Source organism: Melospiza melodia, unplaced genomic scaffold (assembly GCF_035770615.1).
Source record: "Melospiza melodia melodia isolate bMelMel2 unplaced genomic scaffold, bMelMel2.pri scaffold_48, whole genome shotgun sequence".
Lineage (NCBI taxonomy): Eukaryota > Metazoa > Chordata > Aves > Passeriformes > Passerellidae > Melospiza > Melospiza melodia.
Window position 1 is genome coordinate 4,828,882 of NW_026948796.1, and position 25,012 is coordinate 4,853,893.

At 50.7% G+C, this 25,012-nt stretch overlaps 1 protein-coding gene across 1 annotated transcript in view; it reads left to right on the top strand.

Moving 5' to 3' along the window:
• Positions 1 to 1,219: 1,219 nt before the first annotated feature.
• The window catches only part of LOC134413701 (olfactory receptor 14J1-like), a gene marked incomplete at its 5' end in the record, with an annotated part of 35,131 nt that continues 11,338 nt past the window's right edge, over positions 1,220 to 25,012 (top strand). Inside the window, one exon of the mRNA XM_063147743.1 lies at positions 1,220 to 1,681. Coding sequence (XP_063003813.1) covers positions 1,220 to 1,681 — 462 coding nt within the window. The remainder of the gene's footprint in view (positions 1,682 to 25,012) is intronic.

The following is a 25,012-nucleotide window of genomic DNA, read 5'->3' on the forward strand; positions in this document are numbered from 1 at the left end:
CTTTGTCCTAAAGGGAAGGGAAAGGGGCTGTCAGCTTTGGCTGTGTCAGTGAAACTCCTGCACTGTCAGCCTGGGCATCAGCAGATGGGCCTCTGCCCTCTCTCAGAATGTGCCTCCTCAGCCTCCTCTCCCTACAGACAGCAGCAGCAGCACCTTGGCTTGCAGCATCTCTCTTTTTCTGGCCTCCCCTTAAGGCCCCGCTGCCAGGGAGATGCCCCTGGGCAGTTCCCTGTTCTGGGAGGTGTCTGCAGGGCAGAGCTGAGCCCCCAGGGCTGGGCTGGGCTCTGGCAGCACTGGCAGGGACAAAGCTTGGACAGAGAGAGACAGCTCCCGGTAGGCACAAGTTCAGGCAGCAGAGAGCCAGAGCAAACCTTGGTATCCATTCCTGTCCAGCTACAAAGGGAAAGAGCAAAGAGTTGGAGAGATTGATTTTGAAACAGGAGTCTTCAAAAAGGCCACATTATTTTTAAATACAGTTTTAAATTTGTACATCCTTACTAGAGGGAGGTTAAATGAGCAAATGGCACCTGTGTGGGAACAGCAGGTCTGACTGCACTGGGGCACAGGGAGCCCTGTTTTCCCTCTGGGCTCCCCAGTGTTCAGCCTGAGAGCAATGCTAAGAACAGGACTTCTGACCCTTCTAAAAACCACACAGCTACTCTAGCAGCCCAAATCTACACTTAAATTAAAAAAAAAAAAAAGGGAAATGAAATTTTCCCAAAGAAAAGGAAGCAATTTTTAGTGCTTGTGTAAGAAAATAGCATAGGATTCACTGAAGGTACTTTGTCCAAATTGTCAATGTTGTCTTTGAACAGCTCACAATGTTCAGAACGAAGAAATGTCCAACAGCAGCTCCATCAGGCACTTCCTCCTGCTGGCATTGGCAGACACACGGCAGCTGCAGCTCCTGCACTTCTGCCTCTTGCTGGGCATCTCCCTGGCTGCCCTCCTGGGCAACGGCCTCATCATCAGCGCCGTAGCCTGCGGCCACCACCTGCACACGCCCATGTTCTTCTTCTTGCTACACCTGGCCCTCAGCGACCTGGGCATGACCTGCACCACTGTCCCCAAAGCCATGCACAATTCCCTCTGGGACACCAGGAACATCTCCTACAAAGGATGTGCTACTCAGGTATTTCTGTTTGTATTTTTCTTTTCAGCAGAGCTTTCCCTCCTGACTGTCATGTGCTACGACCGCTACATGTCCATCTGCAAACCCCTGCACTACGGGACCCTCCTGGGCAGCAGGGCTTGTGCCCACATGGCAGCAGCTGCCTGGGCCAGTGGCTTTCTCTATGCTCTCATGCACACAGCCAATACATTTTCCCTGCCCCTGTGCCATGGCAATGCCCTGGGCCAGTTCTTCTGTGAAATCCCACAGATTCTCAAGCTCTCCTGCTCACACTCCAAACTCGGGGAAGTTGGATTCCTTGCTGTTGGCTCCTGTTTAGCTTTTGGTTGTTTTGTGTTCATTGTTTTCTCCTATGTGCAGATCTTCAGGGCTGTGCTAAAGATCCCCTCTGAGCAGGGACGGCACAAAGCCTTTTCCACCTGCCTCCCTCACCTTGCCGTGGTCTCCCTATTCCTCTGCACTGGCACATTTGCCTACCTGAAGCCCCCTTCCATCTCGTCCCCATCCCTGGATCTGGCCCTGTCAGTTCTGTACTCGGTGGTGCCTCCAGTACTTAACCCCCTCATCTACAGCCTGAGGAACCAGGAGCTCAAGAATGGTCTGAGGAAAATTATGACAAATGGTTTTCAGAAGCAATAAACTCTCATTCTTCCACATAGCTCTATGGTGTTACTCAATAATTCTCACTCTGTGTCCTGTATTTTTTGCTGTTTACACAGGTGTTACACTTTTGTGAATTTGTTCACACAACAATTTTTGACTCTACTGTTTTTATTTTAGTATTTTTCTTTAGTATCGCACCCAGAGACTGTATAAACCAGGATCTGTACTACCTCTGTACTACCTATGTGCTTACACAAAATAAAGAACTCTGTATTGCTACGTGTGCCTGACCTCTTTCCTCCCTGGCTTCTCTGGAGCTGCAGGGTTGGTGCCTCTGGGCAGACCTGGAGGAGAAAAGGGAACCCCAGTGCTCCTCCCTGCCAGGGAGGCCCTGGGCTTCTCCTCCATAACCTCCCCTTCCTTCACTCCCACACTCCCCTTCAGTGCCCCTGTGCTGGTTTTAGGCCTCAGGGCTCTTCCAGCTCAGTCCCTGTCCTGTTGTGTGACTGTCCAGGGAGTGCAGGCAGGGACAGAGCGTGGGCACTTCTGGGACAGAGCTGGCTCTGCAGCAGCATTTCCATTGTGCAAGGGCCTCTCCCCAGTGCAGGACCTGAAAGCTGCAATCCTCTTCCCAGTTTGCTCTCAGGGATGTGCCCAACACAGGGTCCTGAAGAGGAAACCAGCAGTGACCAGCAGAAGTGTGGCAGTGATCAGGATGGGGCTGTCCCAGCAGTGCCCTTGCAAAGCCAGCACTGCTACAACAGTGGCCTCTCACCCCAGGTCACAGAGGTAGTTCTTCCCTTCATGGAGGGACATCAAGTGACGGGGTCAGGAGTCCGTGTTTGCAGTTCAGGCCATTCCACAGCCCTGAACATCCTGTGTGTGTGAGGGGACATAAACCCTGTGAGCACAAACACCTTCAGCTGCTCCTGGAGCTTCCAGAGAGTAACATCCCCTGGGAACCCCTGAGGGCAGGGCTGGGATGAGCTCCTGATTACAGAGCTCCCCATGTTCATCCCTTTGGCCATGGGGCACCTCAGGAAGGGCAGGGCAGGGCAGGGCAGGGTGACACCCGCAGGGCTGAGGTCCCTGCCAGGCTCTGGCAGTGGCAGCAGAGCCCAGGGAGCCCCTGCCCATGCTGCAATGAACTCTGTGTGTGTGTGTGCAAGGGAAGGACTTGTGTGCCTGGACAGCCCTGGGGCTGTGAGCAGGGCATGAGCCCAGCTCAGTGGTGGGCACCTGACAGAGCCCTGACATTGCTGGCTGTGCCCGTAAGAGAAGAGTTGGTCAAGGTGACTGTGGTTAAACCCCCCTGGCCATCAAGTGACAGCCAAGTGTCTCTGTCACTGTCCCTCCTTCATCAGAAAACAGGAGAAAATAAGGTGAAAACATTGGGGGTCATCATAAAGGGAGATTAATACTGGAGGGACTAAAAAGCAAAGGCCACATTCAGAAGCAAGGAAAACCACGGGAAAAAAAGAGTTCAGCACACATAGTGGTTGCTTTGGAAGACAAATATAATAATACAGAAAATCCAGAGACCTTCTTGACCCACTCATTTCCCTGCTGATCAGGACATCACATGGAATGGAAGAGCCCTGGGGTCAGTCCAGCCCAGCTGTTCCATCCCTATGCCCCCAGGAACACCTGCTTCCCCCAGCCTACTGGTGGAGGATTGCAGAGATGCCTCATGTGGGGCCAGCCCTGCTCAGAGACAGGCAAAGCCTTGGGCTGGGACCGACCCTGCTGCAGCCACGAGAGCCAAGCACAGCAGGACAGGGGTGTCTTGGCAAAGGGAACTCCATGCCAGCCACACCCAGGCCAAGGGGGCTCAGGGGGCTCTTCTCACCTCTGCTATTCCACAATTCAATGAATCTTTTCCTTGGAGAGCTCTTTGAAAAGAGAATTGCTAGAGAGGCAGAAGCAGAGCTATAAAATGCACCAGTAAAAACACAGCAGCTCCTGTGAGAAATGAACCCTCCCAGGGCAGTGCTGTGGCAGGAGAAGCACCCAGAAGGAGGGGGCTGAGCTCAGTGCATGTGTGTGTCCCCAGGCACAGAGGGTGAGCGTGGGCAGAGGTCAGGGCAGGGCTGGCAGTGGCAGGGCAGAGCCAGGGGGCAGCAAGATGGAAGTGTGCAGCCTGCAGGGATACTGCAGCAGCTGTGGGATAGTGCAGGACAAGCTGTGCTGGACATGGCCAAGGGCCCTGGCAGGGCTGGCAGTGCCCAGGAGAAGCCAAGTCTTGGTGACCTGGGGCACAGCAGGGTCTGCGCCACCAAGCACTGTGAGGAGACAGCTTGTCCTGAGGCCCTGGGGCCTCCTGGCACAGCCTCAGCCAGGCTGGGCACTGTCACCCCCTTGTCCTGCCCTCAGCATCCCTCCACATCCCAGTGCCCCCAGCTGAGCCCTGGGCACACAGGAGGGACAGGATCTGCCTTCCCCAGGACTGGGCTTAGGCCTTGGCCTTTCTGCTGCCTCCAGCCAGCCCAGGCTCTACTCAGCATCTGAGCTGCCTGCACAGAGCCCCTGCCTCCCTGCACTCCTGGCCTCAGGGATCTGCTGGGATGAGTCCCAGGGGAGCCTTGCTCAGGAATGGCCCTGGGGGCTCTGTAATGCTCCCAGGTACTGCAGGTTTTTCAAAGGACTTCAGGTTTGGCATTTGCCTTGGAGTCTCTGAGAGGTCTGTGCAGTCGTGGCCTCCAGTTCTCTAAAGAGTCCAGGAGGAGCCTGTGTTGGTGATGGACCTCACTGGGACTGACACTGAAACTGCATGAAAAACAGAAACTCCAACATCATCTTCTCAGTGTTACAGAATTTTGGCATTACTTTATTCTTGCCAGGATGTTATTGTGGGCAGCACGTGCAATAGAAACCATTCCATCCACACATGTCCGGGTTGCACAGTGAAAATCATTCAATCACACATTGCTTTTTACTATGTTTCTCATATGCTTAGACAGACAAAACTCAAAGAAATTAATGTTCTTTGCTCTTAAATTACACAATTCTTAGTATTTGATCTCCTATTGATGATTGCTCCATTCGCCTCTGATGTCAATTAAGTCCTCATTCTTTGATTCCCTTCTCAATCTTTTCCCAGTCCAGGTGTCTCACCACACTGGAGGTGATGTTCATTAATGTTCATTTGCCTCCTGTGCATCTTCTGGCCACTCCCAATCTGTATATGTTAAGATTATCAGGTCTCCCCCAACCTTGGTGAACAGAGTCTTTTGAAGAGAAACTTCAATTCCCCTCCACCTGGGCGAATGTGCCTGGGCCAGTCTGACCCTTGCTGCTGGGCCAAAGGCACCAACTGTGGTGTTATCACCCCAGAGATACCTTTAGCTTGCTGGTGGTGGCAGCTGGGCACTGAACAAGTCCAGGCTTGTTAGGAACTCCTTTCACCTCAGGAGGAAAGCTTCAGGCGATGGTGAAGAGGAAAAGGAGATGGATTCTACTGGAGGGTTTCTATCCAGAGGTTTATTCCATGGTTACAGAGGTCTGAACGTGAGCAACTGCTCCAACAGAATCCCGACCACATGGCCTGATCACCTTTTTAAGCTCAGGGACAGGGGAAGGGGAGGGAACAGGTGAGCCACCCAACCAGGTGAGAGGGGCAGGGTCTCAGGGGGGGATGACACCTAGACAGGCCAATGACCTCTGGGCATAGGGGCATCCTTTGAACTTGACCAACCACACGACGCCTTGCTGGAATGTTAAACTTGATTGACAGCCCAGCAGGGGGCGAGGGGGGAAGGGGAAGAGAGGTACTGGCATACCTGGGGAAGGAAGTTTACAACACACTGCAAAATCTCCCCCTAGTTTTGTTTAAAAAGAAGAGGACTGTGTTTGTGGTGCAGAATGATTGCCAAACCATGGTTGGTAAATCAGTTCTTCCTCTACAGGAGGGTCAGTGTTTTCCACTGAGGCTTCCAGGTCATCCATTGGAGCACTGAGGGCTTCCAAATGGTAGACCTCAGGAGGGGGAGATGAGCTTGAAATTAACTTGAGAACCATGTGTTTGATTAGTCCAAAAACAATGCTAACAATTACAAAACTATAGAAAAAATAAACAGCACTAAAAACACAGTTTTCAGAATAGATCCCAACCAGCCCGAGAGTCCCCAGCCTTTGAACAGTCCATTTAGCCAGTTGTCAGTTTCTCTGTTGATGTCCGAGAGTCTTTGTCAAGGTAGTCCATATGTGGTTTGGGCTGTGGCACTATGCAGGAGATCGCAGGAGGGATGATCACGAGTAGGACGAGAAGCAGGCTCGGTCTCATGGCGTCTCGAGGCTACACATGAACAGTGGGATCTAAACTGGTACAAAAACTTGAAACAAACATATATTACAAACTATTCCAGATAGGAGGCTTAAATGGAATTTCCTCCAGAGAACACGTGCGGCGTTTTCTTCTCCAGGCAGCATGAGCAACCTGGGGTGCTTCTGTAGATTTCTCTGACACCTTGGGAACATAGGGCTTTACCCATTTGGAAGGAACCCACCTTAAACCAGAGGGGGTGGGCACACAGGCATATCCACGTCCCCAAGTAACTAATTTGTAAGGTCCCACCATTTTCCAAGTCTCAGGGTCCTTTACTAAAACTGGAGGTTTTTCTTTCATTAACATATGATTGCTCCCCCCAAAGTGGCGTAGGATGGGTGGGTTCAGGCTGTCAAAAGAACAATTCAGAAAATTTATTGTGAATAGCGCCCTGGATAACCGGATGTGGGGAGGTTCTACCTTCAGAACCTGTTGTTGCTGGTCCAGGACCCTTTTTATATCACAGTGAGTTCTTTCTCCAATGGCTTGACCTGTAGGGGAGTAGGGGATGCCAGTTTTGTGCTCTACTCCCCATTGCTGCAGGAAGCTCCCGAATTCCTTGGATTTATAAGCAGGCCCATTATCAGTTTTCAGCTCCTTGGGGATGCCCATGAAAGAAAAAAGCACCTGTAAGAGGTGCTTAATACCATCGATAGATGATTCTCCTGTGTCGGTAGATGATTCTCCTGTGTAGGCAGAAGATGGAGGACTCTCCGAGTTTCTCTCTGGCACAGGAGCAGGAGGAGGAGAAGGATGTGCTGCAGAGCGGGGCTGCCCTGGGCACCATCACAGGGACAGGTCAGGATGGCTCCTGCTGCCAGGGACAGCTGCAGGAGGTGAGGCTGCAGCCAGGACTGCCCAGGGCTGTCCTGCAGAGCAGCTCCTGCAGCCCTCAGAGCTCTTGGCCAGCCCAGGCATGTGCTACCTGCAAGGGGCAGCTCTCAGCCTGCCTGGCAGCTCCCCATGGACACTGCAGGGGAGAAGTTGGAGGTGGAAGGAGCCACCCCCATCAGGGCAGATTCCTCCTGCTGTGGAGATGGTGCTGCATGGCCAGGGCTGCTCTCAGCTTTCTCCTCAAGGGAAAGGAAAGGGGCTGTCAGCTTTGGCTGTGTCACTGAGACTCCTGCACTGTCAGCCTGGGCATCAGCAGATGGGCCTCAGATCTCCCTCAGAAAGTGCCTCCTCAGCCTCCTCTCCCTACAGACAGCAGCAGCAGCAGCACCTTGGCTTGCAGCATCTCTGTTTGTCCGGCCTGCCCTTAAGGCCCTGCTGCCAGGGAGGCCCCTGGGCAGTGCCCTGTGCTGGGAGGTGTCTGCAGGACAGAGTTGGGACCCCAGGGCAGGGCTGGGCCCTGGCAGCACAGGAAGGGACAAGGCTTGGATAGAGAGAAACAGTTCCCAGTAGGCACAACTCGAGGCAGCAGAGAGCCAGACCAGCCCTTGGTAACCTTTCCTGTTCATATGCATAGGGAAAGAGAGAAGGGTTTGGAAAAAAAAATTCAGCTGGAGAATTCAAAAAGTCTACTTCATTTTTCAAAAAATATTAAAGCGTGATCACGGTGAAATAGAGAGAGGTTAAATGAACAAAGGGCACCTGTGTGGTTCCAGCAGGTCTGACTGCCCTGTGGCACAGGGAGCCCTGTTTTCCCTCAGGTCTCCCCAGTATTCAGGCTGAGTGCAATGCTGAAAGTAAAGCAGTAACTCAGAAGGAGCACAAGCCTGAAATCAAAAAGGAAATCTGTCCAAGCTTGTCAATGTCTTTTTCAACAGTGCACCATGCCCAGAGTGAAGGAATGTCCAACAGCAGCTCCATCAGGCACTTCCTCCTGCTGGCATTGGCAGACACACGGCAGCTGCAGCTCCTGCACTTCTGCCTCTTGCTGGGCATCTCCCTGGCTGCCCTCCTGGGCAATGGCCTCATCATCAGTACCGTAGCCTGAGGCCACCACCTGCACACACCCATGTTCTTCTTCCTGCTGAACCTGGCCCTCAGCGACCTGGGCTCCATCTGCACCACTGTCCCCAAAGCCATGCACAATTCCCTCTGGCACACCAGCACCATCTCCTACAAAGGATGTGCTGCACAGGTGTTTTTCTTTTTGTTTTTCCTCTCAGCAGAGTATTTCCTCCTGACTGTCATGTCCTATGACCACTACGTGTCCATCTGCAAACCCCTGCACTACAGGACCCTCCTGGGCAGCAGAGCTTGTGCCCACATGGCAGCAGCTGCCTGGGCCAGTGGCTTTCTCAATGCTCTGCTGCACACAGCCAATACATTTTCATTGCCCCTGTTCCATGGAAATGCCCTGGGCCAGTTCTTCTGTGAAGTTCTCCAGATCCTCAAACTCTCCTGCTCCAAATCCTGCCTCAGGGAACTTGGGCTTCTTGCTGTCAGTGTCTGTTTAGCATTTGGCTGCTTTGTGTTCATTGTTTTCTCGTATGTGCAGATCATCAGGGCCGTGCTGAGGATCCCCTCTTAGCAGGGACGGCACAAAGCCTTTGCCACCTGCCTCCCTCACCCGGTTGTGGTCTCCCTGTTTCTCAGCATTGCAGCATTTGCCCACCTGAAGCCCCCCTCCATCTCATCCCCATCCCTGGATCTGTCAGTGTCAGTTCTGTACTCAGCGGTGTCTCCAGTCCTTAGTCCCATCATCTACACCCTGAGGAACCAGGAGCTCAAGGCTGCAGTGTGGAGACTGATGACTGGATGCTTTTCAGAAACATTAAACTGCTGGCCAATTTCCAAGTTCTTAAATAAAAACTTATAATAAAAATCATCTTTGATACTTGTTGTTGGTTTGGTTGCGGGTGTTTTTTCCTTTGGTTTTTTTTTTTTTTTCCTATTTTCTACAAAGGACTGTCATTCCTTGTGCCATTTCTTCTTTTGTTTCCCTCCACTTTAACCGTGGCCCCAGACTGCATCAGTGAGGAGCTGGTCTCTTGGTGGCTTTGAAGGAACGAAACGATCTCCCAGCATTGTTTTCACCAGAGATGCCCCTTCTGTTCTCTTCTCTGGAGCTGCAGCAGCAATGTCTGTGTGCAGAGCTGGGGGCAGATCAGTGCAGGCCCAGAAGCTGTGCCCAGCAGCAGCCGCACTTGGTGTTGCCAGTTCTGCTGCTGTGGCCCTGCCCCGCTGCCCTGGTGGCCCTGGTGTTGTTGTAGGGCCTGAGTGCTCTCGGGGCCGGGCACAGCCCTGGGGGTGGCAGTGCCGAGGCTGCAGCAGGGACAGGCCATGGGCACTGCTGGGGCAGCACTGACGCCTCAGGCCACGCCATGGTGGCTCCAGGCTCCTTGCCCAGGCTCTCTCAAAAACACACCCAGGCCGACGCTCAGCACAGAAAAGCCCCGTGAACAGCCCCAGGCTGGCTCTGGGCAGGCTGGGGGCAAACAGCATGGCTGGGGCTCTGCAAGGGCCCTGGGGCAGTTGGGAAGGAGCAGCAGAGCAGGGGCTGATCCATCCCCAGTGTGCTGCACAGGACAGGGCAGCATCGCAGAGCGTCCTCATGGAGCTTCCAACAACATCCCCCCCTGCAGCCCTGGCCTCTCCCCCAGCTCACACAGGTGCCCCATCCTTGCAGGCACAGACACGGCAGCACTGGCTCAGCAGCCCCTGTTTGCATTGCACAGAGCAGGGGGAGCACCCCCATGCTGTTGGTGTGGGCACATGAACCTGAGGGAGCACAAATGCCATCAGCCCCTGGGGCCAGTAAGGGCTGAGGGACAGCATGGAAATCACTCAGATTTGTCCTGGCCTCTGCAGTCAGACAAAAAGTTTGTTCCCATGAGCTGGGTGTTTCCTGTACCACTGCAGATGCTGTTGCTCAGAGCCAGGGCTGCCTGGCACCCACCCCCAAACTACCCTCAGAATTTCCTTGGCTTCACCTTTGCTTTCTTTGCTCTCCCTGCTACAGATTTCTTCCTGTTGCCCACCCCTTTTTTCTGCCCTGCAAACAGCCCATCCCTGTTTGCCCTTTCCTCTCTGGCCCCACACCCCATTGCAGTTCCTGACTTGGCCCCATGGGAACGTCCCTTGGGCACAGGATCATCCTACAAGTGCTGCAGGAATTGTCTGCAGGCTGCTGCAGTGCCTGGTGCTGCTCCCTTGCCAGAGGCACCCCAGGCCAGGGGGGCACATCTGGGCTGCTGTGTCTGGCTCTGGGGCTCCCTGTTCTGGGCAGTGAGGAGGAGCTGCAGAGGCTCTACAGGACTGACAGGATGGGCTTTGGGGCTGGCAGGAGAAGCTGAGGGACCTGGGCTGCTGGAGCTGCTGAAGAAAAGGCACAGGACTCATCCTGCAAATGCTCCAAGGGTGGTTTCAGAGAATCTCAGAATCAGAAAGGCTGGAAAAGGCCGTGGAGATCATCAAGTCCAACCTGTGCCCTGACACCGCCTTGTCTCCCTAAGCCTCCACTTTTCCAGGATAAACAACCCTAGCTCCATTAGCTGCTCCTCACAGGACTTGTGCTCCAGACCTCTCACCAGCCTTGTTGCCCTTCTCTGGACACACTCCGGCCCCTCCATGGCCTTTCTAAATTGGGGACCCAGAACTGGACACAGCATTTGAGGTGTGGCCTCACCAGTGCTGAGCACAGGGGAAGAATCCCTGCCCTGCTCCTGCTGGCCACACCATTCCTGATCCAGGCCAGGAGCCATTGGCCTTCTTGCCCACCTGGGCACACTGCTGGCTCATGTCCAGCCTGCTGTCCATCAGTACCCCCAGGTCCCTTTCTGCCTGGCTGCTGTCCGGCCACTCTGTCCCCAGTCTGTAGCACTGCAGGGGTTGTTGTGGCCAAAGTGCAGGACCCAGCACTTGGTCTTGTTCAACCTCACTTTGTTGGATTTGGGCCCTGGATCCAGCCTGTCCAGGGCCCTGTGCAGAGCCCTCCTACCCTCCAGCACATCCACACTCACACCCAGTTTGGCGTCATCTGCAAATTTGCTGATGCTGGACTCAGTCCCCTCATGCAGATCATCAGTGCAGACATTGAAATCCACGCTGGCTGGCTCTGATCCCTTGGCCATCCTGTGGGTGCCCTGTGATGGCACTCAAGGTGATCTGTTCCATAACCTTGCCGGGCACCCAGGTCAGGCTGACAGGCCTGGAGTTGCCCAGCTCCTCCTTCCAGCCCTTCTTGGGGATGGGCTCACATTGGCACCTCCAGTCCTCTGGGACCTCCCTGCTGAGCCAGCACTGATGGTAAATGATGGAGAGCAGCTTGGGGAGCTCATCCACAGCTCCCTCATCCCCCTGGGATGGATCCCATCTGCTCCCAGAGACACCTGTGAGCATCTGAGTGGCTCAGCAGGTCCACAGCTTCTTCCTCCTGGATTACAGGGGGCGGTTCTGCTTCCTGTGCCCATCTACCAGCTCAGGAGAACACTTGTTTTGAGGACAACTTGACTTATTCTTGAAAATTGGAGCAAAGAAGGTGTTAAGCAGCTCAGATTTCCTTATCTTACTTATTGTATTCCCCACTGCCTCCAATAAAGTGTAGATGTTCTACTTATCCCTCCTTATGCTATTAGGAACATTTTAGAACAGTTTTTATTATTTTTCACAGAAGTGGCTGGGTTATGTTTTAATTGACCATTTACCACTCTACTTTTCTTTCTGCATGACCTAACAACATCCTTAAACACTTCCTGAGATGCCTGATGTTCTGTCTGAAGGTGATGCACCCTCTTTTTTCCCTCAGTTCCCACAAAAGCTCCATGCCCAGCCAGGACAATAGTTAGCTGGCTCAACTTTTGCACAGAGGCACAGGCTGCTCCTTCTCCCTCAAGTTTTCTTTATTGAGGTGTGCCCATCCTTCCTGGACACTTTGTTTTTAAGAACTGTTTCCCTTAAAAAGTCAGTATCTGATTTGGTACTCTCCAAATCTGCACCCTGAATAAGCCAATGTCTGCCCTCTGTAATTCCAGTGATGAAGTTTTGTTGCAGCCCCTCTTTCTTCCATAGAATATTGGAAACTGTTGTTTCATGGTGACTTTGCCTCAGGCAGCCTTCAACCACCACATCTCCCACCAGCCCTTCTCTGTTTGTGAACACCAGCCCTTTTACTGTTTGTGAAAGAGCTTTCCTTGGGAGTGGGTCTGTTACCAAAAATTTGGCAAAATAATAAAACTCCATAACCCCAGTGTAGCATTAAGAAGCAGCATTCTTTATTTGGCTGGATTCACAGGGGGATAGCTCCTCCCAAACCTGTGCATGCTGAGTACAGGAAAGTTTCTGTTTATATTCTGTATTTTGCACACATATTCATTGATTGTACTGGACTAAACACACATATGATAATCATTTCCCCAAAGTCATTAACATATTTCCCCTCCCCTTTACCCATGCATTCTCCTGTCCTGGGGGTCTCTCTGCTGGACCCTGGTGCTCAGGGACCCCAATGTTCCAGTGGGCCTGGCTGAGCTGACAGGACACTGAGGCTGGTGAATTTCAGTTCCCCTTCTCACACAATGGGCATTGTTTGGTTTCCATAGGCCTGGGGTTTTGGAGAACCAGCACTGTGTGTGCTCACCTGGTATAGACAATTTATCATCTGATGACATGAGATCACAGAGTGGGCTATGACATCACAGAGTGGGTTATGCGAGGTCACTGAGCAACTATGGCATCATAGGCTGTCTCTGTGACATCACAGAGACAGGTGTGACATCACAGGACAGAGGACTGACATCACAGAGCACATTATGACATCATAGAGTTGGCTGTGACATTAGAGACCAGCTATCTGACTTTAGATAATGGGTTGTGACATCACAGAGCTGGCTGTGACATCAGGGGAGGGTGGCTGTGTGACATCACAGGAGGGCTTTGTGACTTCACAGAGTGGGTTGTGGCATCAAAGACCAGCATAGCGATATCAGAGGAAAAACTATGTCATTACTGAGCAGGCTGTGATGTCACAGGAGGGCTGTGTGAGGTCACTGGGTTGGTCACTCTGCCTCAGGCCCCCCTCACAGTTTCCCCCCAGAAGTCCAAAGCTGTTCATGCCCAGCAGGGTCCCCTATCCCCTGGTATCCCCCTGGCCCACCTGGAGCCACAGCCTCCACCAAAGGATGTTCCACAGGATCCACCCCAGAGACTGACATGGAGACAAGGGGCTGGGCTGTGTGACCAGGACATCAAGGACGTGGATTATCCAGGTCGCTGGGGCCTGGATTGGGGTCCCAGGGCAGGAAAGATGTCTGGCAGCTGGAGCAGGGTCTGGGAAGGGCCTCCAAGGTGGGGCTGGAGCTCTTGGGCTGTGAGCAGAGGCTGAGGGAGCTGGGCTTGTCCAGCCTGGAGCAGGGAAGGCTGAGGGGCTCCTCATGCCAGCCTGGCAGTACCAGCCAGGAGGGGATGGAGAGCACAGATCCCCTGTGTGTCTCAGGCAGTTTCTTCTGCAAAAAAGCAGGTGGGAGTTGATACCAAGGAGCTGAAAGCTGCAGATGCAGCCTTCAGTGGAGGAAGCTCAGATTTGCACAAGGCTGCTCATGGCCCCAGGGGTTGGATGAGGGAAATGGTAGGGAGGGGTTCGGGAAAAAGTCTGATTGATTGTCAGCCACAAAGGGTCCTGATGTTCATGTCTATTCACACTGCATTAGGATGTGCAAAGATCAATATCAACAGGAAATTGCTGATATCAATTAACAAACAGGAAAAGAAAATTAACAAGAAAAAAGAGTATCTTTGCATTGTTTTCAATATAGTAGATTCAGTTCAAATATGACTCTGAAATCCGTCTAATTACCACAAAAATTTGTAGACCTTAAATTAAATTATTCACAAGGTCTTGTCTTGTCAGAGTGTTTTAAAATGTTAATGACCCCTCCAGCTCTGAATTCCTGAACTGAAAAGCTGAAGGCAGAACAAGCCTCTGGAGAAGTAAAATTCATATGGGAAACTTCAAGGTGCTGAGGATCCATCCTGATCAGAGCAGCAATGAACAGAAACGGGCACAGCTTTGTGGCTGCCCCAGCTTTGGCATGGGCCCTGGGCCTGGAGCAGGACCAGCTCTTGAGGGCACCAAGGCCGGGGCTCTTGTGCTGCCCTGGGCAGATGGGATGGCAGCAGGGGCTGCAGAGCTCTCAGCACCTCAGCCCGAGGGGAGCAGGGCACCCAGGGAACCTCGGTTGGCCTTGGCCAAGCACCTTCCCCCATGGCTGGGGCTGAGTCCTGTGGCAGCTGCAGCTGCTGCTGTGCCCTTGCCAGGGGCTGAGGCAGTGGGGCAGTGGCCAGAGCAGCCTGGCCTGAGCAGAGCTGTGGGGCCAGAGCTGGCTAGGCTGGGCTGGGGAGAGGCCCTTGGTGCTGCCCAGAGCTCAGGGCAGCTGGCAGAGCTTGCAGGGAGCTGGGCTGGGCTCAGAGAGCCTGGCCCAGAAACCATCAATGTCCATCTCAGCCTGGCTGAGCGTGCAGGGGCCAAGAAGAGCAGCCCAGGGTCTGCAAATTCTCTGTGTGGGAGCTGAGCTTGTGAGCCCTTGAGCCCTGCCAAGTGCTGGGGCTGCACCTCCAACTCCAGAGAAGATGGGAGCAGACACAAATCATTCCTGCTGCATTCTCTCTTTTGTTTGCATGTACAGGTGACCTGGATCCATATGTAGAGGAGGGGTTTTGTGTCAGATAACACTGGTAGGGTGAGAAGAATAATATTATGTAGCTGAAAATAATATTTCATGCATAATACACACTGAGGAAAAAAAGACACATATGATCAGAATATCATCTGAGTTTTTCAGAGGATGAGAGACCCACTGATGTTCCAGTAGTCAAACCTGTTCAAATACTTTCCTCGGGGCTTCATTGAGATGAGAGGTGACACCAGAGGCCAAAGCCAGCCAGAGCTCTCTGTCCTGGCGGCTTTTGTCAGGGAGAACCCTTGCATATAGGGAATTTTTCAGGGGGAGTATCAATTTTGGCTGTGAGAACCTGGGAAGACAGATGGCTCTTTTCCATAGGAAGGAAAGCACAAAGCCCCAGTGCTCCAGGGGCTGATGAGAGGCAGCCCTCAGCATTCCAAGATCAGCTGGACCTGTCAGGTGGCCCCTGGGAGGCCAAACCAGCCAGACCTGTTCCATCTCCCCTTGGTTCCATGAGGCCCTGCAGTGTCACAATGTTCTCCTTGCTTCTGCAGTGTCACAGTGGCCCTGGGCTTTCATGAGGCCCTGCAGGGTCACAGTGGCCCTTTGGTTCCGTGGGGCCCCACAGTGTCCCAATGGTCTCCATGATTCCATGGGGCCTTGCAATTCCACAATGCTCTCCATGGATCCACGGTGCCCTGCAGGATCACAACGGCTCTTTGTTTCCACAACGCCCTGGAATGCAGCAATGGCCTCTTGGTTCCACAAAGCCCTGCTGCTCCACACTGGCCCCTTGGGACTGTGCAGCCCAGCAGAGCCACAGTGATGGCCTTGGTGCCACAGGGTCCTCACAGTGTCACAATGATGTCTGCATTTCAGAAGGCCCCATAGTTTCACAATGATCTCTTGGATCCATGGTATCCTGCAATGTCACAATGGCTCCTGCATTTCCAATGGCCCAACAGTGTCACAATGTTCTCCAAGGTTTCATGAGGCATGTGAGACCCAGGTCTCAGGAAGCCAAAGGCAGGCAGACTTGTTGGCAATGGCGGCTTTTTTCTGGGAGCAATCCCTGGATATTGGGAATTTTGGAGAGGGAATCCCATTTTGGCCATGGATACTTCAACGAGAAAAGCAGTTCTTTTCCATTTCAAGGAAAGCCCAGAGCCCCAGCGTTTCAGGGGTACAAGAGAAGAGACCCTCAACATGCCAAGGGCAGTTGGACCAGTCAAGCCAAGCCAACCAGACCTGTTCCCTGTTCCCTTGTTTCCATGGGACCCTGCAGTGTCACAGTGGTGGTGTCATATTGGATCCTTGGTTCCATGAGGCCCAGATGTGTCACACTGGCCTCTTGTTTCAATGGGGCTCCAGAGTGACCCAATGGTCCTTGCTTCCATGAGGCCTTGCAGTGTCACAGGGGTCTCCTTGGTTGCCGCAGTATCACAATGGATGTTTGGTTCCATGGGGACTCACAGTGTCAGAAGGGTCTCCTTGGTTCCATGAGGCCCTGCAGAACCCCTTGATTCAACAAGGTCTCCAAGTGTCATCATGGCCTCCAGGATTCCATGAGGCCCCACAATGTCCCAATGGACCTCTGGTTCCGTGGAGTCCTCCACTGTTCCATGGATCCTTAGTTCCAGGGGCCCTGCAGTGTCACGATGGACTCCTTGGTTCCATGGTGCCACACAGTATCACAACTGCCCCTTGGCCTGCCAAGACCCCATAGTGTCACAATGGTTCCTTGGTTCACGAAGCCTTGCTGTGTTACAATGGACTTCTGGTTCCATGAGATTTCACACTGCCAGCAGCAGTCTCCTTGGTTCTGCAGTGTCACCATGGACCCTTTGTTCCATGAGGTTCCGCCGTTGAACACGGTCCCCTTGGTTCCATGAGGTTCTGCAGTGTCACAATTGACCCATGGTTCCACCAGGCCTTGCTGTGTCACAATTGCCCCTTGGTTCTAAGAGGTTTCTCAGGGTCACAATGATTTCCTTGGATCCACAGTATCACAATGGACCATTGGTTCAATTAGGTCCCAATGTGCCAAAATGGATTTTGGTTCCAGGGATTCTGCTGTGTCACAATGGACCCTTTGTTCCATGAGTTTGCACAGTGTCACAGCTGACTCCTTGGGTCTGTGAAGCCCCGCTGTCACCATACTCTGAAATATCAGAAGAGGCTTCTTAACACTAATTTGATATTTCAGAGGGTGTTATTTATTCACGCCAGAGCTCTATCCCAGTGAGGGATAACTCCTGACCTTACACGGACCTGTAATTCTACCAGTGTGTTGCATATGTACAGTTGCTAAATGTGAATTACAATTTATCCATTTCCATAAAACCCACCACAAGTTCCCAGATTCAGTCCTTGTTTTCTCTATCCCTGCACCCTTGAGCCAGATGTCTTCTTCTTCTCTTCCAACCATCCTTGCTGGGAAAGCAGCCCCTGCATGCCTTGTTCCTGTACTGAAAGTCCACAGGAAGGGTAAAAATGAAATGAACCCTTTTGGTATTGGCCCCAGGCTTTGTGTGGGCAGGCAGAGGCAGGCAGGAGGCAGAGCTGTCAGCAAAGGAAGGGCCCAGCCAGGTGGGGCAGCCGGGGGATGCCGACAGCCTGCAGGGACAGAGGTGCAGGGCAGGGACACCGTGGCACAGCCTGGGCTGCACAGGGCGCAGGGATGGGCAGCAGCTGCAAGACAGCCCTGCCAGAGCCAGCCTGGGCAGCACTTTGGCCATGGCTGCTGGGCCTGGGCCTGAGGCAATGAGGGGACAAGTGACCCTTGCAGGCCTGGGGCCTCATTGCCTCCTTGTCCCAGCTCAGCAGCCTGGCAGGGGTCGCCCCATGCTCCTGCCCTTGGCATTGCCCATCCCCACATGCCAGTGCCAATCCCAGCAAGAGCCCTGAGCAAGGAGGGAGGGACAGGATCTGCCTGGCCAGGGGCTGGGGCTCAGGCCTTGGCCCTTGGCATTCCTGAAACACATCCATCTTTTCTCAGCACCGGAGACACCTTGGCCTTGTTTGTCCCCAGCTGTCATCACTGCCTCCAGTGTTCTGCTCTAACTGGAACCTGGGGACACTTTGTCAGTTGTGTCCCTCATGTGGGACCCATTAAACCTCAAGAAACTTTGGAGTTTCAATTTAATTTTGAGTTGTTGAGAAGTTTTTTAAAGGCACTCCCAGGGACTGAGTCTGATGTAAACAACACCAAAACCCTGAGAGGGTCATTAAAATTTTCCTAGTCCAGTGTTAGAGAAATATTTCAAAGACTTGTAAAAAATACACTTTCCTATTTTAAAGGATTATTTTATTTTATTTTATTTTATTTTATTTTATTTTATTTTATTTTATTTTATTTTATTTTATTTTATTTTATTGTATTTTATTTTATTTTATTTTATTTTATTGTATTTTATTTTATTTTATTTTATTTTACTTGGAGAAGAGGTGATTGCAGCATTCTGTGATTGATTTTGACCCAGGGTCTCTCCTCAGCAGCTCTGGCCTGCTCACAGAAGCTGTGCCTGGAGCTCTGACCCAGTGTGGACAACCTTGCTCCACATTGCCCAGCCCCATCCTGTCTGTCCTCATTGCCCTGGGCCCTGCTGTGCTTGCAGAGCTGGCTGCACCCAGCCTCAGAGGGGTTTTCCCTTTTTTGGGATTTTTCGAAGCAATCTGAAACTTCTGAGTTTCCCCACTGCAAACAGACACACTGCTCAGGTGTGTGCCAGCCCCAGGTGCCACCAAAGGCACTGCAGAGCTGCCCTGGGCCAGCTGTGAGGGTGGATCATCAGCCCAAGCTGCACTGGGCCCTGCAAGGGGCTGTGGCCATGGGCACTGCACTGACCTCACTGCTGGGTTTGGCTGCCACGGCCACCGTGAGAAATGAAACTGTCCTTGGAAACACTGGGGAGGACTGGGACATACTGGGGAACACTGGGAACGCTGTGGGAGACACTGGGATATACAGGGAGTGACACTGGGGAGGACTGGGACATACTGGGGAACACTGGGAATGCTGTGGGAAACACTGGGACATACTGGGAGTCACACTGGGGGATACTGGGACATAACGGGGACACTGCGGTTATTGCAGAGAAGATTGGGGACACTGGGGCATCCTGTGGATGACACTGGGATGAACTGGAAACAACTGGGAATCAACTCGGGTGTATTGGGATGGACTGGGCTCTACTGGGAGGAACTGGAGGGGCACTGGGGTTGTACTGGATTGTACTTGGGATGAACTGGGCTTTACTGAGGGTTTACTGGTCTGTACTGGGAATGAACTGAGCTCTAGTGGGAGGGACTGGAGGAGGGTGAATAGGCTGTTACCGCCTCCACCGCGTCCCATTTGCCGAGGCTCCCGCCCATCACCAGTTGCAGTCAATCAGCACCAGGGATCCGAGTCTGGGGTTGGTGCCTAGATGGGCGCCATATTTTATTTTTGCATACAACTCCCGTCATGCCCCGCAGCCTGTTACAGCCTCATTGGAGCCGGGCCTACAACGCCCGTCATGCCCCGGTAGAATCCCGGTATCCGCCCACATCTTTCCCATAATTTTCCCCCAGACCCTCCAGGATCCCTCCGTGCTCCCTCAGCACCCATTCGGGACCCCTCAAAGTGTCCCCGGACCCCTTGAGTGCTCTGAACCACACAGATGCCGGGTACAGCCACTTCTGGGAATTCATTTCCTGTCATCCCCACAGCTCCACGGCCCCTCAGAACACAGTCCTATGCCTAAAACTCCTGCCGTGCCCTGCACCCTAAAGAGCCCGGTTAGAGCTCCCCAAGCTCCCGGCAAGCGCTCCCAAACAGTTTAAGTTTCCCCAAGGACCTCAAGTCGCGGCTTGGAAACAAAAGTGTCCCCCAAGAGCCTTCCTGGACCCCAAACATTGTGTTCGAGCCACTTCCAGGACTACAGCTCCCATCATGCTCTGCGCCCCACCGAGAGCCAGTGCAGCTGCGCCCAGAACTCCCATGATGCTCCGCGGCCTCTTTAAACCGTTTGATACCCGCGCCTAAAAGTCCCGTCACCTCCTGCGCCCCCGAGAGCCCCGTTTGAGTCCCCCAAGGGCCCACCCGGACCCTAAAGGGCCCCAAATTCCCCTCCCTGACCTCCTAGGGCCCCCCTGGACACCCAAGTTTTGTCCCGGACCCTGAACTGTCCCTCAGAATCCCTGAGTACCCCTCCAAGTTCCCACCTGGCTCATCCAAGTGTCCTCCAGACCCTCAAGTTCACTCTGAATTCTCTCACCAGACCCAAAACTGCCCCAAATGTTCCCCAGAAATGTTTTAAGGGACCCCAAAGTGGCCTCTGTGAGATGCAAAGCTGTATTTCATGTCAGGTACAAACAGGCAATATGTGCATTTGTGAATGCGAGATGTGTGGACCCCGACAATGGGAGAGCTGTGAATTCTAATAATAACTGAGGAAAATAAAGCATGGAAAAAGGCCTTTGAACCTATCTTTTGTTTGCAATTAACCCTGGTTGATTTAGGAGCATTGGAATTAAGGTGTTAAGGATGTTGCTTTTTGCCTGCATTTAATCCATAAAATGCTTTGCAATAATAACCTTTTGAAGTATAATTTTAGAATATTACTTGTATCCTGGAAACTGTAGCTTTGGAATACATATAAAGGAAATATGCTTATCTCACACCTCATTGAAGCAGAGAAAAACAGCTTGAGAAAGGAAGATGAACATCACCTCAAGGATTTATGGCTTAGACCAAAAGTAAGCAAGACATCACTGTTATTAGATTTATAGTCTCAGCAATTAAAAGGTGGACACACATCTGGGGAGCTGGACCCCACCAGATGGGATTTGTATTTCTTCTTTCGGAAAATGCACCACCACCATCTGGGGATACTCCTTTGAGAATACATCCTGAGAAATTAAAATCACAATTGTGATGTAATAATGTGGAATAAAAATTGCTGATGAGTAAAAAAAATTGGAAATAGAAACTGCTGAAAAACCTGATGAGTACCCTTATAAATACCTGTAAGCCTCAACTATCAGTGTGCAGTTGGAGGGAAAACTTCCTCCATTGTACCCAGTGCTGTATTGCTCATACTTTACCATATTAAATAATAAATTGATTGCTGTTTGAATATTGGCCTAGTCAAGCTTCTTATTTATAACACTGTTAGCTGTATGGGCTGGCCATGGCACTTGGTAATTCATATGCTGTCATGCTGTGAACTGAATTCACACCTTATATGAAATAAACAGGGCCAGGAGACTTCTGCTCCTTTTTAATGCCTTTATTATAAGTGATCAGCTCAGGATTGGGCAGTGTGGACGGGTCTGCAGCTTCCCGTAGTCTCTCCCAGGGCGACTCCAAGGAGGAGGATATGCGCAGCTTTATCCATTAGGGGCAGAGCTGGGGATCAGGTCCTTCTGGGAGCCTTTTAGGGCGTGGTGATCCCTCCCGATGTTACTTTTGCTGGCTGTCTTAGCCGGCCCTCAGTGCCAGGGACAACTCCCGTGCTCAGGGCAAGAGGGACTCCGAAGGTGTTCAGCATCTCTGCAGGCCCAGCACTCTGCTCCTCTTGTCCAGACATCACTCCAATCTCTCAACTCTTAGGTGGCTCGTTGTTTTTGGGGTTTTCTCCGTGCATTTGGAATAGGGGTCCCACACAGCATGCTGGTCCTTAGAGTTATTTTGCATATCCCTCCCCTCCAAAATCTCTTCTCCTCACTGTTCCGGAGGTACCCCATCCTTCACTGTCTCAGACAAGGGCCATTAACTCACCCCAGCCAGGGCTTTTACTGATACCAAAACAACTATTAACAACAACGACCCGTAATTACCATAACACAAGCAGCAGCCCAGCAGCATACAGTGGTAACTTTTTTCTCACAAAAATAAATTACCAGAAGTTTTTGTTTATAACAGTCCCCCCTCTTTTTCTTTGATTGAGCTTAAAGTTTAAGCTCGCATCAACTTACAATTTTGGACTCATGGGCTTCATATTTAATTTTTCAAATTGACTATAAATTTCTTCTGCACTTTGGTAATCATGGTTACTTAACTTTGTTACTTTCCTTGGTTTCCTTAGGTTGGTCTGCACTGCAAATACTATTTTAATGAAACAGATAAATAAGCATAGTAAAAAGAGCAATCCTCCAAGTATACACACAGTGAGAAAAACTACCTTTTCCCATACATCCTTTTTGAAAATCTCCAGGTTCTCCCACCAACTGGAATCAAGTGTAGGAGTTTGTTCTTGATTATTTACACATGCTAATTTTTTATTTCATTTGAAATGTTTCTAATAATTGCATTCTTTATTTTTAATACTGCCTGGAGCCTGATGACTTTGTTTAACATAAATATTGGGGTCTGAACGTGTCCTTTACAATTTTGAATTTCCTCAATTTCTATTTCACTTTGCTTAATCTGTTTAATTTCTCCCAAATCATTATATATAGGAACTCCTAAACTTGATCCAGTTTCTTTGGGTAATAATAAGAAAATTGGTTTTATCATTCTAGCGGTGCATCTGCCAGACCTGACAATTTTGTGTGTGCTGTGTTATCAGAGACTAAACCTTGGGGTTTTGAGCTCCCCTGAAATGTGTTTTCAGCTTCTGTTGGGCATTCCCAACATATACACAGTTCTTTCATTTTCCAAAAGGGGTTTATCTCTTTTTCAGTACACTCATGACATTCATAAACTTCTTGGTGATCACACTTGTCTCTTTCTTTTTTTTTCAACAGACTCTAATTTGTTTGGATCTCTTGGGATCCACTGGGTGGCTGAATACTCCACTGCTAAATACTTGTTACAAACAATTTTTCTTACCATTTTCACCATTTCTTTGCTTTTTACTAGATCTACTGAGCTTGTTTCAGCAGCATCACATTCAAAGCACAACCAGGCTTCCCCTATAGGGCACTCTCCTAGGAGTGGCTGCCTAAAAGTGGCAGTATTGTATGCTCTCCAATACACTCTCTTATTTTTCTGATAAAGGACCAATTGGGAGAGGTTAACACAATCAGGGTTAGAACTGATGTGGACTCTGTTGGACAAGGAGCTCACTTCCTCCTCACAGAGGGGTTGGTAGCATTCACTGCACAGCTCAGCTGGGCTCCCCAGAGCACCACCAGCAATCAGAGCCATCAGTACTACCCTTCCCAAGAGTCCGGTATGGGTCATCTTGCACAGCCTGCCCACCTGGCCTTGCCTCTTGGGGAATTTTACTGAAGAGAAGCTTCCAAGCTCTTTAGAGTCCCTTCTGCCTGCTTCTCTGGTTAAACCTCTCTTGGTCTGTTCCCTACCAATTTTGGTTTCCCCTCCCAGGGGAGTGTTCTGTAGAGGATTAACCTGGAGTCTTTAGAATTAACTTGGGAACTTAACCATAATTACTTATTCACAGTCTTAAATTTTTTACCAACATAGTTTACACAGAATCATCTTGAAACATTTTAAGCAATGTTAGAACTCTGATACCAATTATTTTCCCATACAGTTCAGTCTTTTTGACTCTTCCTTCTGAGAGTCAACTTTAAGTCACAGTATACTCAGCTGAATTAACTTGTGATGTGGTTGAATCCTTATCCAGTGCCCGGGGGTGAGAGTGGTGTGGACTCTGGCCCAATGCCAGAAGGAAAAACTGGAGTCTGGCCCAATGCCAGAAGGAGAATGGGGTGGAGTCCGGTCCAGTGCCAGAGGGAGAATGGGGTGGAGTCCAGTCCAATGCCAGAATGCCAGAGGGAAAAAAACTGATGCTGAATCCTGGTCCAATGCCAGGAGGTGAGAGTGATGTGAGTCCAACCTCTTTCTTTTGGTCTGCACAGTCGAATTAGTAATGAAGAGTACCTGAAACAGGCTTTCAAACATAAGCATTGATGGTCTGCTATTTTATGATTTTATCAAAACTCAGTTTCTCGGTTTAATGTTATTGGTTAACCTCTCCATAGCTTGTATGTTTCTCTTACCAACTTCTGCACACTCTGAATTTTGCAGGGAGTTGTATTTCGGTTAGCTAACTTAACTCCCAGAGTGCTTTTATTCTCTTATTTTTCTGTGTATTTAATTCACTGGTTTTCTGTTCTGTTTTCAAGATCTTATTTATTTATCTCTTTCTTCTGTTTCTTACTTTCACTTACAGCTTAAATACTACTTTTCTTTCAACCCCTTACACTTAAATTTTTAATTTTTTTTTCTTACACCATTCTTCTACACAATACTCTCCCCTCTAAGGAGATGTGGTAAAACTTGTAATGCACAATCTACATTACCTCTATTCTAATTCGTCTATATTCACTGTCTTTTATTTCTCATTCACTATCACACATTCCTTCACACCCTCAAGACACAAACTGGATCATTATTGCTAGAAAATCACGGGTCCCTGTAGCCCCCCCTCAACTTGGGGTTGGCCCACAGGTCTCAGTATCTCTGGGCCTCTTGGAAGGGCCCTGACTCTGGTTGCCTCTGGTGCACATTCACCTGTGAGGCTCTCTGCGTGTCACTCACGCTCTCACAGCTACGGCTCCCTCACACATCTGGGGAGCACTAGTCTGGTTTGCAGGTCACACACACACTTTAGCCACAGCCCCCACCTTCCCAGGGGACACAAGCCTGGTTTGCAGGTCACACACACTTCTACTGCCCCCTTCCCACCAGCCCGGGAAGTTGAGGCTGACTTTGCTTGTGACTCACTCTCACACACACAGCAAGAAAACAATAAGGTACCTTTTACTTTCACATCACTTATTACAAGTTTAGTGTTACTGGCCAGTTTTGGTGCTATTGGATATCCTTTCTACTTAGCTGTTTTTGTCTAACTTCAGATGTTACCTTGTTGAGAAAGGACTTATCTGCTCCTGTATCTAGTCAAAAAATTCTAATTCTTCATTTAGGGGTCCCACCTCAAAGTTTACCAAGGGCTCTTCTAGATGTTGCATCAGGTGCCCTAAAGTGTAAAGCCCCTGACCCTCTAATTGTCACCTCTAAGGATCTTCCCTAAATTATCTTGTTCCCTGGCTATTGCCGCATCGAGACTGAGCTTTCTACAAAACCTCCTGATGTGTCCTGCCTCTCCACAGTAAGAGCAATGTCGTTCTCTCAAAGAGCCTTGAGGTCTCTCCATCCCTCTTGTACCTGACAGTACTGACCTATCCTTGCCTTCTCCTGGTGGTGGACCCTCCCACCCTGCACTTTCTATAGCTACAGCAACCATGATCTTAGCCTTGGCCTTTGCTTTTTCTTCCTCCCTCCTTAAATACACCTTCAATGCCTCTCTTAATAACTCATTAATGTCCTTCTCTTGCCAATCTTTCATCTTTTCCAATTTTCTCCTTATATCAGGCCAAGATTTGGTAACAAATTGGACTTTTAGTAGCATTTGACCTTCTAGGGTGTCTGGG